General features: G+C 43.8%; 1 protein-coding gene across 1 annotated transcript in view; it reads left to right on the top strand.

Annotated features, from left to right (window-relative positions):
• Nucleotides 1-14982, top strand: part of MBTPS1 (membrane bound transcription factor peptidase, site 1) — a 353237-nt gene that overhangs the window by 257892 nt on the left and 80363 nt on the right. The window contains exon 16 of the mRNA XM_069215792.1: nucleotides 8606-8762. Within this exon, the coding sequence (XP_069071893.1) occupies nucleotides 8606-8762 (157 nt within the window). The remainder of the gene's footprint in view (nucleotides 1-8605; nucleotides 8763-14982) is intronic.

Raw genomic sequence — 14982 nt, 5'->3', positions numbered from 1 at the left:
GGGGTGATGGTTAGGGCTCAGGACAGGTGTTGGAAGGGGCAGTTTTAAGAGCTTGGGCGGTGTGGAGTATGGTATCAGGTGCAAGGGGGCAGGGGAGAATTGACCACACATGTTCCTTTACCCAACATGCTTTTACAACTAAATTCGTTGTAAAGGCATGCATGGTAAAGGCATGTGTGGTAAAGACACGGTCGTTGTTCAGACCGCGTTGGAAGGACATGAGTTATATACGCATGCGTTGTTTCTTCATACATCCATGCCCAGAGCATCCAGTACAGTAGCAGACTTTCTGAGAATACTAACTTCCTTTGCGTTAGTCCTGACCCCAGCTAATGTTAGTATAGCAGTGTCACGGCAAACACATCTTCACAACTTGAGTTTAGACACTGAGATCATCCACAGCGCCATATCTCCCAGTGGACTCCTTCATACTACAGTTAGAAAGATTGTTGACTTCAGGAAATATTTCTGTACCACACCGATATTCCCATACGTACCAAACTAAAATTGGCTTTTCCTTTAAGCTTGGTGCACTTTCAGGGCCCATAGCACTATCTTCAGACATCTGAAACTCAACATGCATCATTACTTGAAGAACAAACTCAAAATATCAGGTGGGCATGGAACATTAAGAAACATGAACAGTCTCCACATAGAACCCCCCTGGTACACCATGGCATATTATCTATCCCTCCTCCTTTCTAGATTTCCTCCTATGATGTGGAACAGTGTTCTCAAAGGATGCAGGACTTTTATCTGTGCAGTGAAGAGCCAAGTTTTACATTTCTTTGCAAACAGTAGGTGAGGAGCAGTCAACCTCAGAGTTTCAGGGAGGGAGATCCAGTGCTTTGCGGCTAGGTAACTGAACAAACGACTGCCTATGCACATACGATGAGTTCCCGGAACACTGACGATCATGTGCTGACTACAACATAGAGAGAGTGTCCCAGTGTAATAAATGGTCATCTTATGCAAAGTATGGAGCCCAGTATTGTCTGCACTTTGTGTGTCATGCACATAGCTTTGAAAACAACCCTTTCTTGACTGGAAGAAAGTGGCAAGTAGTTAAGTGAGAGGGGACAGGGTGATGTGCAGAGGGGTTAAGAATAATGTGGGCTCTGGCATTCTGAATGACTTGCAGGTGTGAGGTGAAGTTTTGAGGAAGACCAAGACAGAGAGAATTGGTTTAGTAAATTCAAGAGTAAATGAGAGATTGTATGATAGTTGTACAGCACATGATCAGCAGAACTGGGATGATTTAGCATAGGGTTATAAGCAGTGAGAAATAGAAGATTTGGTTGATTTGCCTGGCTAAGCTAACCTCAAAATCAATGTTGAAGCCCAGGTTTTTGCCTATGGAACTGGTGTAATAAAAGGTCCGAGTTCCATCAGCCACAAAACATCGGAAAGCGGTCCATTTTTCAAATAACAGAATCTTTGTTTGGTCATTCAGCTTAAGACAACTGACTGTTTTCCATTTAGGGATCTCTCTTTAGTGGAAGCACAATTTCTGAAAGTAGAGATGATGATCTGAGTGTTGTCTGTGTTAGAAACAGTTTGAAAACCGAAGCATCAAACTAGAAAAGCAGGACAATTTGAGCAGACTTTAAATAGTCTGGCTTAAGGGGGAACCTTGACTAACCCTATGAAAATTATGTAGGTTGTTAGAATTGTAAGATTATAGTCTCACTCATTAAATGCAGTTGTAAAGGAAAGTTTTATATCAAGATAGAACTTTGTTGTGGATGCTGATGATGTGAAGATAGGAGATAAGAATTTTCTGAGACAGTGTTTCAAACATAGCGAAAAGTTTGAGAAGGATTAGTGTGGCATTTACTTAAGAACAAACTGATGGTCCTCCCTCTGCATTCATTACATCCTGAAAGTTACATGCTGTCTATATCTCAAACTCTGGGCTACCTTTACCTTTCTTTCTTACATACCTTTCTATCTAACCCACCCCAGTAATTTCTTTCCTTTCTCTGCTATCCTTATCAGACTTGTCTTTCTACTTTTTATATGCCTTTCTCTGTAGGAAACCACATGCTTTTTGCTCCTTCCTTCTAAGCTGTGGCCTTCACCAATTTAAGAGATGTCCTACATATGCATGTATTACAACGTCCCTTTTATGGAAAATTAGTCTGATTTGTAAAACCAATATGGCCTTATGATTTCATTGTGCCTGTTTAAATCTATCTGGTATTCTCATGTGAAATACTGATATGACCCTATTTTGAGACAAGTTAGATCATTCTGATATCTCCAACCTCTCCTGGTAATGTTTGAATTGCTTTAGCACTGGTTATAGTCCTAAAATATTAAACTTGTATACCCACTTATTGTTCTGCAACCTTCTTTGCTATTCTCTGGATTAAATTTGTGCTATGGAAAAACTGGAATAAAATATCTACACCTCGCATCTTAAGCCATGATTTTAAAACTGTGCATTGAGTATATTAGTGATGCCTAGCATGCTGTTACTGGCTTCCAAAGCAAATCCTGGATGAATAATTTGTGGTGTTGATTACTAAATCATCAGAATACTGCCCCTTTTAGCTGTTCCGTTAAGTTACTGCAGCCTTCTAATGAAGAATTTAGCCCACCGCTGAGCAGATGAAGGAGGAGTCCTGCAGTAGATATTCTGTGCATCCAAAAATTGCTGTCTTTGCATCTTGGAGAGGCAGTGACATTTGGCCTCTAGAGAGCCATTGCACCCTAACTACTCAGATTGGGCAATGCATGGTTTGGTTCTCCATTCCTTCTTTGCCAAGGTGAGTGTCCTGCTAAGACAGATAGGGAAAGGTGGTCTCTGTCATGCATGTGACCCTTTGTGGCTTAACCGATTTTGAACTTAATTGATTTGGGAGCCACTTTTTTTATAAACACTTTTATTAGTTTTGCATGACAACTTAACAATAAGTCACATCTGCACCTCATAGGCATATTAGTGTATAAATCCCATTTAGTTTGCATGGGTACATAATCACCACTGATTGTCATGTCACTCAGTTGTCGTCACACCGAAGGTGTAGCATTTGATCGGATATCCCTTGTCCCTGTCCACCTCCCCCACACCCTGGTATACTTAGCTGGGCACCCTCTTGCTTCATATACCAATTTTTCTTGCTGGGCACACCAGTCCACCCCTCGCTGCCATTGAGCAATTGCCAGTGCCATCTCCACTTTCCAGCCGGTTGTGATATCTCTTTGTGCTATCAGGCATGCCACCCCCAAGAAGGCCCGCTCCGCTCTGCTAGTCCCCACTCCCTCTAGGACATCCAACAGGATCGGCAGCGGGGCAGCCTCCACCTCCACCTGCAGGATTCTGGAGATTTCAGCTGTGACCGCTCACCAGTAGGTTGCTATGTGTGGGCAGACCGACACCATATGGTAGAAGTCTGCATTGGGGCCCGCACAGCGGGGCCAGTCCACGTGAGGTTGGAGACCCGCTTTGTGCATTTTATTAGGCGTGAGGTATGCTGTATGTAGATAATATGTTTGTACCACACGGAGGCGGGTGGTCATAGTTAAGAGCCTCGGGGCAGTCGAGGCATCCCGCCAATCCTCATCCTCTATTCGGCCCAGCCAGCCCTCCCGCTTCTCTCGAAGCTTATTGAATGGTTCCGCTGTGTTGGTGACCAGGGTGGGGTATTCTGAGACACCCCTCCCGTGCCTAAACCACCCATCAGGATTTTTGCTTCCACAGGACTAAACTCAGGGAGAGTCGTGCCAACCTGAATATGTACACTCAATGCAATCCTGAGTTGTAGATATTTATGAAACTGGGTCTTAATGAGCGAGTACTGCCGCTGAAGCTCCTGAAAGGACCGCATATGGGAGTCCACCCAAATGTCCCCCAAAAGTGAAATGCCTATATAGTCCCATTTCTGGAACCCTTCCAGGGCCGTGACCTCGCCAAGGCATGCCCCCGCAATAGCGGGGTCTGCTGGGTGAACCTCCGCCACCATCCCGTTGCCCCCTGTGCCGCCCTCCACCCCAGCAGCACCCCCCTCATCACCTCTGGAATCGTGCGCGGCAGGGGGTTACCTTACAGTATCTAAAGCATTCTGGGAAAGCCCATTGTCAGGAGTTCATAGCTGGTACGCTGGATCCCACCAACCACCTCTCAGCCAGTCATTAATCACCAGCAAGTGCATGGCTAAGTAATAGAGATAGAGATTGAACATTCCCAACCCCCCTGCAAACTCATCCCCTTGACAAGTGCGGAATGCAAGTCGAGGGTGAGAAATGTACCATAGGAATTGTTGCGCCACTGCATCCATTTCTTTAAACCATCTCTTAGGTATCTGGTAGGTAAGGGAAATTCTGGAGAAGACAGTGGAACAGAGGTAGAACAATCATTTTATTTAGCGCTATTCTTCCCAAGACATTAAGGGGCAGAGTCTGCCATCTCTGGAGGTCTTTTCTGATCCTCTGAGAGGTGAGACATTATGCGATCAGGCCAATTCGGGCAGAAGGGCAACATTCACTCCCAGGTACCGGAAGTTATTACGCCATATAGGAATACTATTCTGCCAGTCATAGCAATCCCTTGCAGGATGTAAGGGGACTAGCATGGACTTGCTGGGGTTGAGTGTCAAGCCAGAGGCCTCAGAGAACAGCCCCAATATTTGCAAAGATCGGGGTCCGCTACTGGCTGGGTTAACCAGGTACAGGGGTACGTCATCCACGTACAACGCTATGCGGCCTTCGCGCCCTGTGGGCCAAGACCACCCGTCAATCAATGGGTCTTATCGTATAATCTTGGCAAGCAATTCCGTCTCTAGTGCAAAGAGAAGCAGGGACAGAGGGCACCCCTGGCGGGTTCCCCTGCAAATGGGAAAATTATCCGATACTACTCCATTCACCTTCACCCGAGCAGTTGGATTGAAATAAAGGAGCTTCACCAGTCCCCGATATTTAGGATCAATCCCAGCACTAGAAGCACTTGGGAAAGATACGTCCAATCCACTGTGTCGAACGCTTTTTTAAAGTCTATGAGAAGGAGCACCAGAGGAGAGGTCAGGGAGGCACGATAAGCCAGTGCTGCCTGTAGTCATCGAATGAAATGCCTAGTACTCCTAGTCGGCATAAAGCCACATTGATCCGGGTGTATCAGTGAGGGTAACACCCTCTTCAGCCTGGTGGCTAATATCGTAGATAGAATCTTAACTGCGGTGTTAAACAGTGAGATAGGGCGGTAGGCAGAACAATGCTGCGACGGAGGATGGGTCTTTGGGATTACCACAATGGTGGCTTGATCAAGACCCGGGGAAAACCACCCGCCACTTGTCTACTTACAAGCAAATTATGCTTCTTGCCCTCACCTAAACCACTCTGTGTAACTAGATCTATGCATTTACGTAGAAGTACTTATTGAGGAAAGAGTCATTGACAAATCTATTATATCAAAATAGTTTTTTAAAGAAAACGGATTAACACTTTTTAATGTTTGTGAGTGTTTTTTAACTGTGGAACACCCCCTTTATCTTTCACAGTATGCTTTGTTTCTCACACCTGCTCCCTCTATGCATAACCTTCCTTAACATTTTTTGTGTACAGCTGACTTCCCTCGAGCAATGGTGTAGTGGTAGCCTAGCAGTGGACAGACTGTTCACCTGGTTCTAGTGCCCATCAAAAATATCAAATATATCAGTATCTTTGCATGCAAATTATTCTGTTTCTTTCTACAGTCCTCAAATTGCATAATATCTCAAAAACCATCTTCCATTATTTCTAAATCTGGCATAAAAAAATTACTTTACTTAAAAATTCTGATAGTGAGCGCTACTTTTTTTCTTTCTAATGGTTCTATTCTTCTCTTGCATCCTCTGTCACCTCTCTCTGAATAAAACCTTCTCAAAGCTACAAGCATGTTTGCCTCAATCTCTGTGATTGTACTTCTGAAAATGTCCAACTCATATTAAAACACACAACCTCTGTTTCTTTCAAATTCATACCCCTGCAACCTAGCAATACATAACCTCCTTAATCTCATCTATAACCCCACCACTCATCTACATGACCTCACTTACCCACACTAATAATCATTCATAATTCCGATTTAATTTAAACTACCACAGAGAAACTGGAATGATGGTATGGAACAGGTTGCTTAAACGCACAAGGCTGATCCCAGTACTTATAATATCACTGGACAAAATACTAACCTTGAGCAGCAGCACCCAACTGCATACTTGGAGTTCTTTCCACATCTCACTGTTGTGTCTGCACTGCTTACTTCCTTTCTTTTTTTTTGGCGGGGCGGGTGTGGCTTGACCGCACATTTGTCTGCATGCCTATTGTAGTAGGCTTTGGCTCCACCAAGACTGGTGTTTCACTCTCATCTTTGCTACTAGCTATAAGGTGTTTTCCCCAACACGGATTGCAGTCTGCTTGGAAAGGCTTCTAAAATAACTGAAACAATCAGTTTGATATTTTGAGTTGTATGCGGTGCCTTCTCTGTAAATTAGTCCAGTACCGGTTTCAAAATGGACCTAGTCAAATGTGCAAACTATTTGCCCTTTTAACTGTCACACGTTGCTCTGGAGAACTTCTGGATGTTCCCTTTGCATCTTTTTGAGCGTAATATGGACTTACAGCTGACTTTTGAAGGCTACACCAGTTGTTAAAGTCTCTGAATCAGAGTTATAACCCTGAGCTGTAGGTAAGTTCTAGGAGTTCTATCTCTGCAGGAGGAGCTGATAGTCCCATAATAACATCTACCAGGAAGGTAGAGCTTCTTTCAGCAGACTAGTTTTTGATTATTTTTTTTTATTACTTTCAGCAAGATAGTACGATTTCTGATGTCTGGACACAGCTATTTCCAAAGCCGAGCTTCCAAAACCTGATTTGATATCTCTATGTTTTACAATGTCAGATTCGACTTCTCAGGGGCCTGTAGGGTGTGAAAAGCCCTGGAGGATATTTGAGACCCAATCCCTAGAGCGCTGTGAAGATCGTGCGTAGAAGATTAAATTGTGTTTTCTCCATCACTGGCTGCAGGTGAAGGTCCTTGAAGGCCAGAGAAAGGCCAGTTTAGCTGGTTGATATTGTATGCTTTGCAGCTTTGCAATGCTTTATTTATGGCTCCGGCATTGACAATGTTGCAGTGAGTGAATCTTCATAACTACAAATCCATTGTCAAAGCCATTGTGATGTCACCTGGAGCAGCAGAAGGATCCCTCCAAAAAGCATGCGATAAAAGCAGTATTTTCAACTACTGTTGCAATTTGTTGATCAAAATGTATGCTTGTCAATTCCTATTTCCTAAACTTTTTTAGGCATTTAGGGTTTGTTTGGCTAAAAGAATGTAAGCCTGTTACACTTTCAGGATCTGTACTGGCACAGGTAACTGCCCTTTGTTCAGTGATGCATTAGGCTATTATTGTTGTTTCTATTGTGGTTCTTTAAGGTATCACATAATATATGTATAGTTCAATATCATGTGCATACAGTTGAAACAGATGGTTGTGGAATGATAACTTCTGAAGCTATAGTCTCATATAAATATTCAACAGTAAAAAAGTCTGGGGCGATCCCTGCGGAATTCCACATGCAAGTTGCTTTGTTGTGCGAGGGAAGAGTTTATTTTAACTTGCTTTCTTCTGTTGGTAGAGAATGGTTCTAAGCATTGGACAGCTACGTTAGTTCCCTCCTGCACACTTTTACAGTAGATCCAGTAGAATTGTATTGTCCACTCTGTCTCATGCTGCGGATAGATCGAAAAAAATGATTTGAATTTGTCAGTTTTGTAACAAGAGAAATGATTGGACTTTATTGGATATTGGTTGTTGTGATCTCATGTTGCGTCTCCAGTATGAAGGTCGATTGCCTGTCTTTGTTCTTGAGTAAGGGGGTTGTAATTGCATGTTTTAAGACATTGGGGATTGTTCTTTGATCAAACAAAGCATTAATAATTCAATGTATTTCCACCTTCAGTGAGTGCAGGTATTTCTTTGTTGTAGCAGCGTGCATAAGTGTAGTTTTCAGCTTTTAATGATCAGAGTTTTGAACAGGAATATCAGTGAGGTTTCTGGGCTCTTCGAGATGTCTACATGAATCATGCGTATTTTCTCTAGCTTGGCAATTTCTATATGTATTAAATAGTATCCTGTTTTATTAGGATTCTTCTATTTTCCCCCAAACATTGTTGACAAGATCAGCCCGTGCTCTTAGTGTAAATCTAGCTACAGGTTGAAACAGTGTTGTTATAGGTTTTCTGTCATACAAATCAAGTTTCTTAATGTCTACATATCTAGAGATTAGGAGCATATCCTGTTTTGTATTTTTCTCTTTTCTGTTTTGCACTGGAGTAAATTTCTTCTCTGCTTAGTAATTTTCAAGATGTGTAACTAAGAAATGTGGTGACTTGCAGGTCATACGTTTCATTTAAAGTGAAACCAACTCTGCCTTCCATCACTCTGAGGTAGATAAATTGAGATCCATTAAACTGGGTAGGGTAATAGAAACATGCTTTAACAATGATTGAAGATAGCAGAAGTGCTATTAAGTTACTATAATCAATCAGTGCCCACCTGTTGAAACCATGGCGATCTGTTTAGTTGACTTTCGTCTGATTTTGTAAATCATTCTCTGCTTCCAGGGACCTTGTTAATAGTTGACAGTGAAGAAGAGTTCTTTCCAGAAGAAATAACAAAGCTGAGGAGGGATGTGGATAATGGACTCTCCCTGATGGTCTTCAGTGACTGGTACAATACTTCTGTGATGAGAAAGGTCAAATTCTACGATGAAAACACAAGGTGCCCTTTTGTAACAGTTCCACTGTTTTTTGTGTTTGATCTTAAGCATTCTGTATGTGCAGTGCCATTTATCGCTTCATTTTTTTCCCCCATAAATTAATATTTACATTTTTAGAAGCATACCCATTTCAATAGTTGCAAATAGTATGCATCAACTGTCAGTATAGAAATATTGTTTAGGTAAATGCCTAACCCTACAGATGTTCTTTTTATTTCATGGTAAGGATGGTGAATAAATAGAATTACTTCCCAGGAGAGTTATAGGTATGCAAAACCTAGGAAAACGACAACGGAACAACACAAATTAGGATTAAACCTGATGTTGTATGTGTTTGTGTGTAAAATGAACTTAACAGCTTGTGTTATCTGCAAACACCTGGGAAGGCCTATTAATGGACATATGCAATAATTGCCCTGTTATCTTTTGTTGGAAATCACCCCCAAACCTTTTGACTTTTATGCTCCACTTTTTGCTGAGTTCGTTTTTGTTAGCCTTAGGACTCTGTGTAATTTACCAGTGCTAAAGTGCTTGTGCTGTGTCCCTAAAACATGGGTAAACTGGCTTATACCTAATTGGCATATTTAATTTACTTGTAAGTCCCTTGTAGCGTGGTATACCATATGCACAGGGCCTGTAAATTAAATTCTACCAGTGGGCATGCAGCACTTATTTTGCTACCCACTTAAATTGCCTTCTAAAGCATTTCCCAGGCTTGCCATTGCAGCCCAAATGCTGTGTGACACTGCCTCGTCAAACTTGTCATTTAAACCCCTTTTGCCAAGCCTTAAACTCCTCTTTTATTACATGTGTCACCCAAAAGGTAGGCCCTAGGTAGCCCATAAGACAGGGTGCTGTGTAATTGAAAGGTAGTTCATGTACCTTTACGTTTTACATGTCCTAGTGAACAACTCCCAAATTTGCTTTTCACTATTTTGAGGCCTACCCCGCCCATAGGATAACATTGAGAATTCATTATTATATTTAATAACTGTAATCCTGAAATGAGAGAAGTTAGAAATGCCATGTTTGGTACCTATGAACTTGTAATGACAAACCCTCATTAATGGTAAAGTCAGATTTATAATTACCAAATCTAAAATGCCAACTTTAGAAAGTTAGCATTTTCTTGCCTTAGCCCTTTGTGCCTGCAGCCTATCTTGGAACACATGACTGGGTGTAGCTGACAGACTTAGTGAATTCCTTCCAGATAGTCACTCAATAGTGGGATTAGCTGAGCCTCAACGGCCCATTATCTGGCTTGATGAGAGGTGGAGCTAAGCACAGCCCCACTTTCACCTAAATAAGCTGTGTCCTGTGTCCTCACAATAGGCCAAATGACCCTGTATTGTCACTGCAGCCAGCTTGTAGCCATGGCAGGGGAGGCAGGAAACTCAGAGAACTTCAAACAAACTTTCTAGAAACGTCTCCTTTCTTCTAGGAGCAGGGCACCATGGTATAGAAATAGGACTCTCAAACCCCCTCTTCAGTTCACTACAGAACCTGCAGAAGGACTCTCAGAATACTTCCTGCTGCTGTGCAATCTGCCATACTGCTGTGTACCTGTGAAGACTGCTTTGCTGCCTAGAGCCTGCCTTGAACCCTCAGAGGCCAGCCCTGCTCTTGAGCCTTGCTTCTACACCTGTACTCAGGACTACCAGAAGTGACCCCCAATGGCTAGTTTGCTGGCCTCCTGTTCAGAGCCACAGGAACATATCAGGCTCCTACCATTTTGAACCCGCACCTGGACCCAGCCTGAGTTAGTCCTGAATCCCCAGGAGGTCTCCATACACTCCTGGACCCTTGTGGGGCTGAAGGCGACCAGATATTCGCGGTTAGCACGTGTATCTTTTAGGCACTATCCTGAACCTTCACCTTTAAAAATTCATAACTCCAGTTTTACTAATTGGATTTTTGTAGTTTTGGGGTCAAATAATTTATTAAAATGTACTCTATTGTCCTGAATTGGTTTGAGATATTTCTTGTGTTGTGTTTTCATGTTATAACTGTTTGTGTGCTGCATAAATACTTTACATATTGCCTCTAAGTTAAGCCTGACTGCATTTTGTGCTGAACTACCCACGGTTAAGCAAAGGCAAATTTACTGACTTTTTGTGTTTCTTCCTGTAAGGGGTTGTGGCTGTTGCTTGGCCAGGGCTCACGCCCCAACCCAATTTCTCACACCTTTATTTTATGCAGGGATTCTTTGTATGCTGCACAACCACTCAACGAAGACACTCAAAGAAGGCCACAGAAGTCTAACACAGGTTTAACGCAAAAACATGACAAGCAGCAAAAATATTCTATTAGCAAATTTGTTCTGTCAACAGACTAGCACTCCACCAGTTGAGCCATTGGAGCATACAATGCTAAAGTCACATACTTTTTGACCTTCTTGTATAAGTTTATAATACAATGCAGGAAGGGGAGGATAGGACATGTGGTTTGAACTGAAACTCAAGATAGCCGCTAACACACAGGTCCCTCACTCTTCTTGTGGGATGACTGTGAGGAGTCCATAAGGAGGAAATACACTGGTGAATGGTAACAGGTTGACTTCACAAAATCTGTGGCTTCTCAATTGTAAAGCTAGTTTCGAAACCAGGCTATGCTTAATTGAACAGCCAGGCTAAATGCGAAGTACAGAACCGTAGTATGTTTAACCTGCATGTTGATGTGCAATAATGCAGAGGTTATAGTAATACCTTCAGCTAGTATAAAACTTATTCTATAATCTATTCTTTTTTCACCTTGAGATGGAAACTTGCAAAACTGCAAAAAGTGCAAAACTTGCAACAAAGCGAATAACATTGAGTCTGATCATTCAGCATGAGGTTTACCATTGTTGATGCCTGAGAAGTTGCAGGGTAGAGCCACATAGAAGTGGCCCTGCTGCACACTGACACCAGTTCCTGTCATTCAAAGTTCAAGTTCACGTGCAAGCATAAGAAAAAGAAGAGTGGCCACCACCCTGACTACAGAAAGAAAGGGGCAAGGTTGTCAAGTTAAGTTGCACTTGCCCTGAAAGTGGTGTTGAGGGGCACGTGTGCGGGCCTTGTATGCAGTGTACGTAAACAGTTGGGACAGGAACTTGATCGGGAGGTGGCATCGTTGGCGTCCCTGCAGGCTGAGGATTCATCAGTAGAGGATGTACACCCTGGGGAGCTACAACTATGAAGACGAATAGAAGATATGGGACAGTCTTGATAAATAATGATCACACAATATAGACAGCGGTTACACAGGGAGGGTGACAGATCAGGGCGATTGCTCGCTTGGATCTTACGGAGAGAGCGTCCACCTCCAACGATCACCCACTTGATACCCAGCAGTGGCACTAGGGTCACTACTAGGGCGGGGTCCTGGGGGTGTTTTGTCAACACTTCTGCAATGTGTCCACAGTGGACACCCTATAAAACCAACTACGTACATTTCATTTCTGAGGGAAGTGGGCCTGCCCGGGCTGTCACGGCCAGCCATGGATGATCTAGATGCCCCTGTCACCTTGGAGGATCTGAGGGCAGTGGTGGGTCAGCTTTCGTGGACTAAGGCACCAGGAAGTGACTGGTTCCTCCCCGAATTTTGGCAAGCCTTCTCAGCAACAATAACGCAGAATCTCCTGGAGGTATTCTAGGAAGCATACGAAAAAGGGGTCCGACCCCCCACAATGCTAGAAGGGGGAATATGTATGTTCCCAAAACCAGGGGGAGATGTATCTGATCCATCTGCCTATAGGCCACTTACCATGATTAATGTAGGCGTTAAAATAGTCTGTAAGCCGCTGGCTAATGGCCTGGTACTTCACATGTCCCAGCTGGTTCATGAGGATCAATGCGGGTTCATCCCTGGCCAGAGTACAGGCAGGAATCTATGACGTTTAATGTACATCCTTTACGAAGTTAAGTCCAGAGACGTAGAAATGGCAATGGTATCACTAGACTTAGAAAAAGCCTTTAATATAGTGGATTGAGACTACTTGTTTTAGTTACTAGAGTTCGTGGGTATAGGCCCGTATTACCGGGGCTGGGTAAAAACTATTATACCCTAGCCCTGTTGCTAAGGTGCTTGTGGGTCGAACACGATCAGAAGCCTGGCCTTTGGGAAACTGGATGAGACAGGGCTATCCCTTTTCCCCTCTTCTTTTTGCCCGCGCCATAGAACCCTTGGCTGTGTGAGCGCACCATAGGCTTCGGGAGGGGACCATTCCAATAGGCACCATTAGTCACATTGTTTCCGTATACGCAGATGACGGGTTATTCTATATCACCTCCCGCGAGTGGCAGTGCCCATGCTCTTACGACTCTTAAGGAGGTTTGGGGATGTATCCGGACTCCGCTTGAACAGGAACAAATCTTTACTATTTCCATTGGCAAGCCTAACTGGTGTACCCTCGGGCCAACTCCTGCCGTTGGGACTCCTCTGGGAAACGAAACCCTTTCATTACCTGGGGATGCAAGTGGTACATACTGAAAAGCAACAACTCCAACTCAACATAGATCGGGTGCTGGACTCCCTAGAGCACTCAGTTGCCTTCTCAAACACATTGCTGCACTCAATGATGTGTAGGCTGCCCGTATCTAAAATGGTGATGTTGCCCAGGTGACTATATACATTGCAAAATATGCTTTGTCCCATCCCCAAGTGGATTTTTAAACAACTAAACTCAATGCTCGTTTCTTTGCCCTGGGCAGGGCGCCATAGTAGAGTAGCATTGACCACAATGACTAGACAATATGAAGATGGGTGCCTGGAGATATCAAACTTGATTCTGTATTATTGGGCCTCACATCTACAGCATGCGTCTATTTGGTTTGTAGACAGGGATAGCTAGGAAGGGCAGCTGCTAACGGGCTCAGTGGATGCTGAACAATTTCAGGCAATTCTTTATGGAGGGATGGGGGTGGCCAGGGATAGGCCCTATCTAGTCCGACACACTGCCAAAATATGTCAGGACTTTGTTGAGACTGCGCTAAAGAGGGCCTTGTTTCCAGGGAGCAGCCCCTATGCATACTGCAGCCGATTCATCATATGATGAACAATATGTCCTTTCAAGCATGGAGGAAGGGTGGCTGTGTCATGATGGGAGACTTATATCAGGGCTAGTACTTCATTACGTATGACCAAGAGTGTGAGGCCTTTGCACTAGGCCCAGGAAACTACCTACATTATGCTGGAATTGCAGAAGTGGCAAAAGGCAACATGCCCTCTTGCCCGACACACCACAAACCACCCACACAGTGGACATACTCCTGAACAGTGGGTCAGGGCGACACCTTATAACACTACTGTATAGAGCAATGAGAAGAGATGTGTCAGGGCCCCCAAGCTGAGCATGCGCCACATGGGACACAGATATACCTGCGACGCTGAGTGACAGGGACTGAGCTAACATCTGCAGCCTTACACATGCAGTGTCGAGCAACGCATGCTTCAAATTAGTGTACTATAACTTTCTTCACAGAACATATGTAACACCCAGGACACTGCAACACATAACACCTACTAGGCAAGCTAGATGCCCACGATGTAATGTGGACAGAGCGGACTTCATGCATTTAACATGGTACTGTCAGGCAGCGTAGGCGTTCTGGACACAGGTTGTGATGGACCTGAATAGAGCAACTCCCATACCTATTGACTGCACTCCCTTGCTATTCCATATTAAGAAACCCTAAAACTGCAGGATGGCTTACAAGATCCTCTAGCTGGCCCGGCGCCTCGTGGCTATCACATGGATAGGACAGAGAGCTCCAGTGATAGAACTCTCGCACAGGGATGTCCAGGTATGGGTGCTGGTGGAAGAGGTCCACCTGAGGTGAAGTAGACAGGATGAGAACCTGGCTGAGCATCTCCAGGCGGAGGGGTTTTTGTCTAGAACTTCTGGCCCCAGGCTAAGATGAAGTATCGGTGAACAATGACGAGTTATTCACTGACGAGGATGGGGACACAGACACTACTGGCTCTACGGGGCTCAAAATGGAGATTAGATGAGGTGGGGAAAACTGTAGTGTGAATGTTTTACAAGGTGTTGTACGCTGGATGAGATTGAGAAATATAAAAGTTTATGACCATACAAGCTATAGCCGCCGCTTCTCATAAGATTACCTGCACTGTGTATGGTGTCTCATTGACTGCTGCCAGTTGTTTTTATTTGAAAACTATAAATAAAGGTTTTTTTTTTAAAGAAGTTATGTTGCACTCCCTCAAGGTCCAGGGGCACAG

The sequence above is a fragment of the Pleurodeles waltl genome, chromosome 12 (assembly GCF_031143425.1).
Source record: "Pleurodeles waltl isolate 20211129_DDA chromosome 12, aPleWal1.hap1.20221129, whole genome shotgun sequence".
Taxonomy (NCBI): Eukaryota; Metazoa; Chordata; class Amphibia; order Caudata; family Salamandridae; genus Pleurodeles; species Pleurodeles waltl.
The sequence above is the reverse complement of the archived record's forward strand: the minus strand, read 5'-3'. Positions and strand labels throughout refer to the sequence as shown.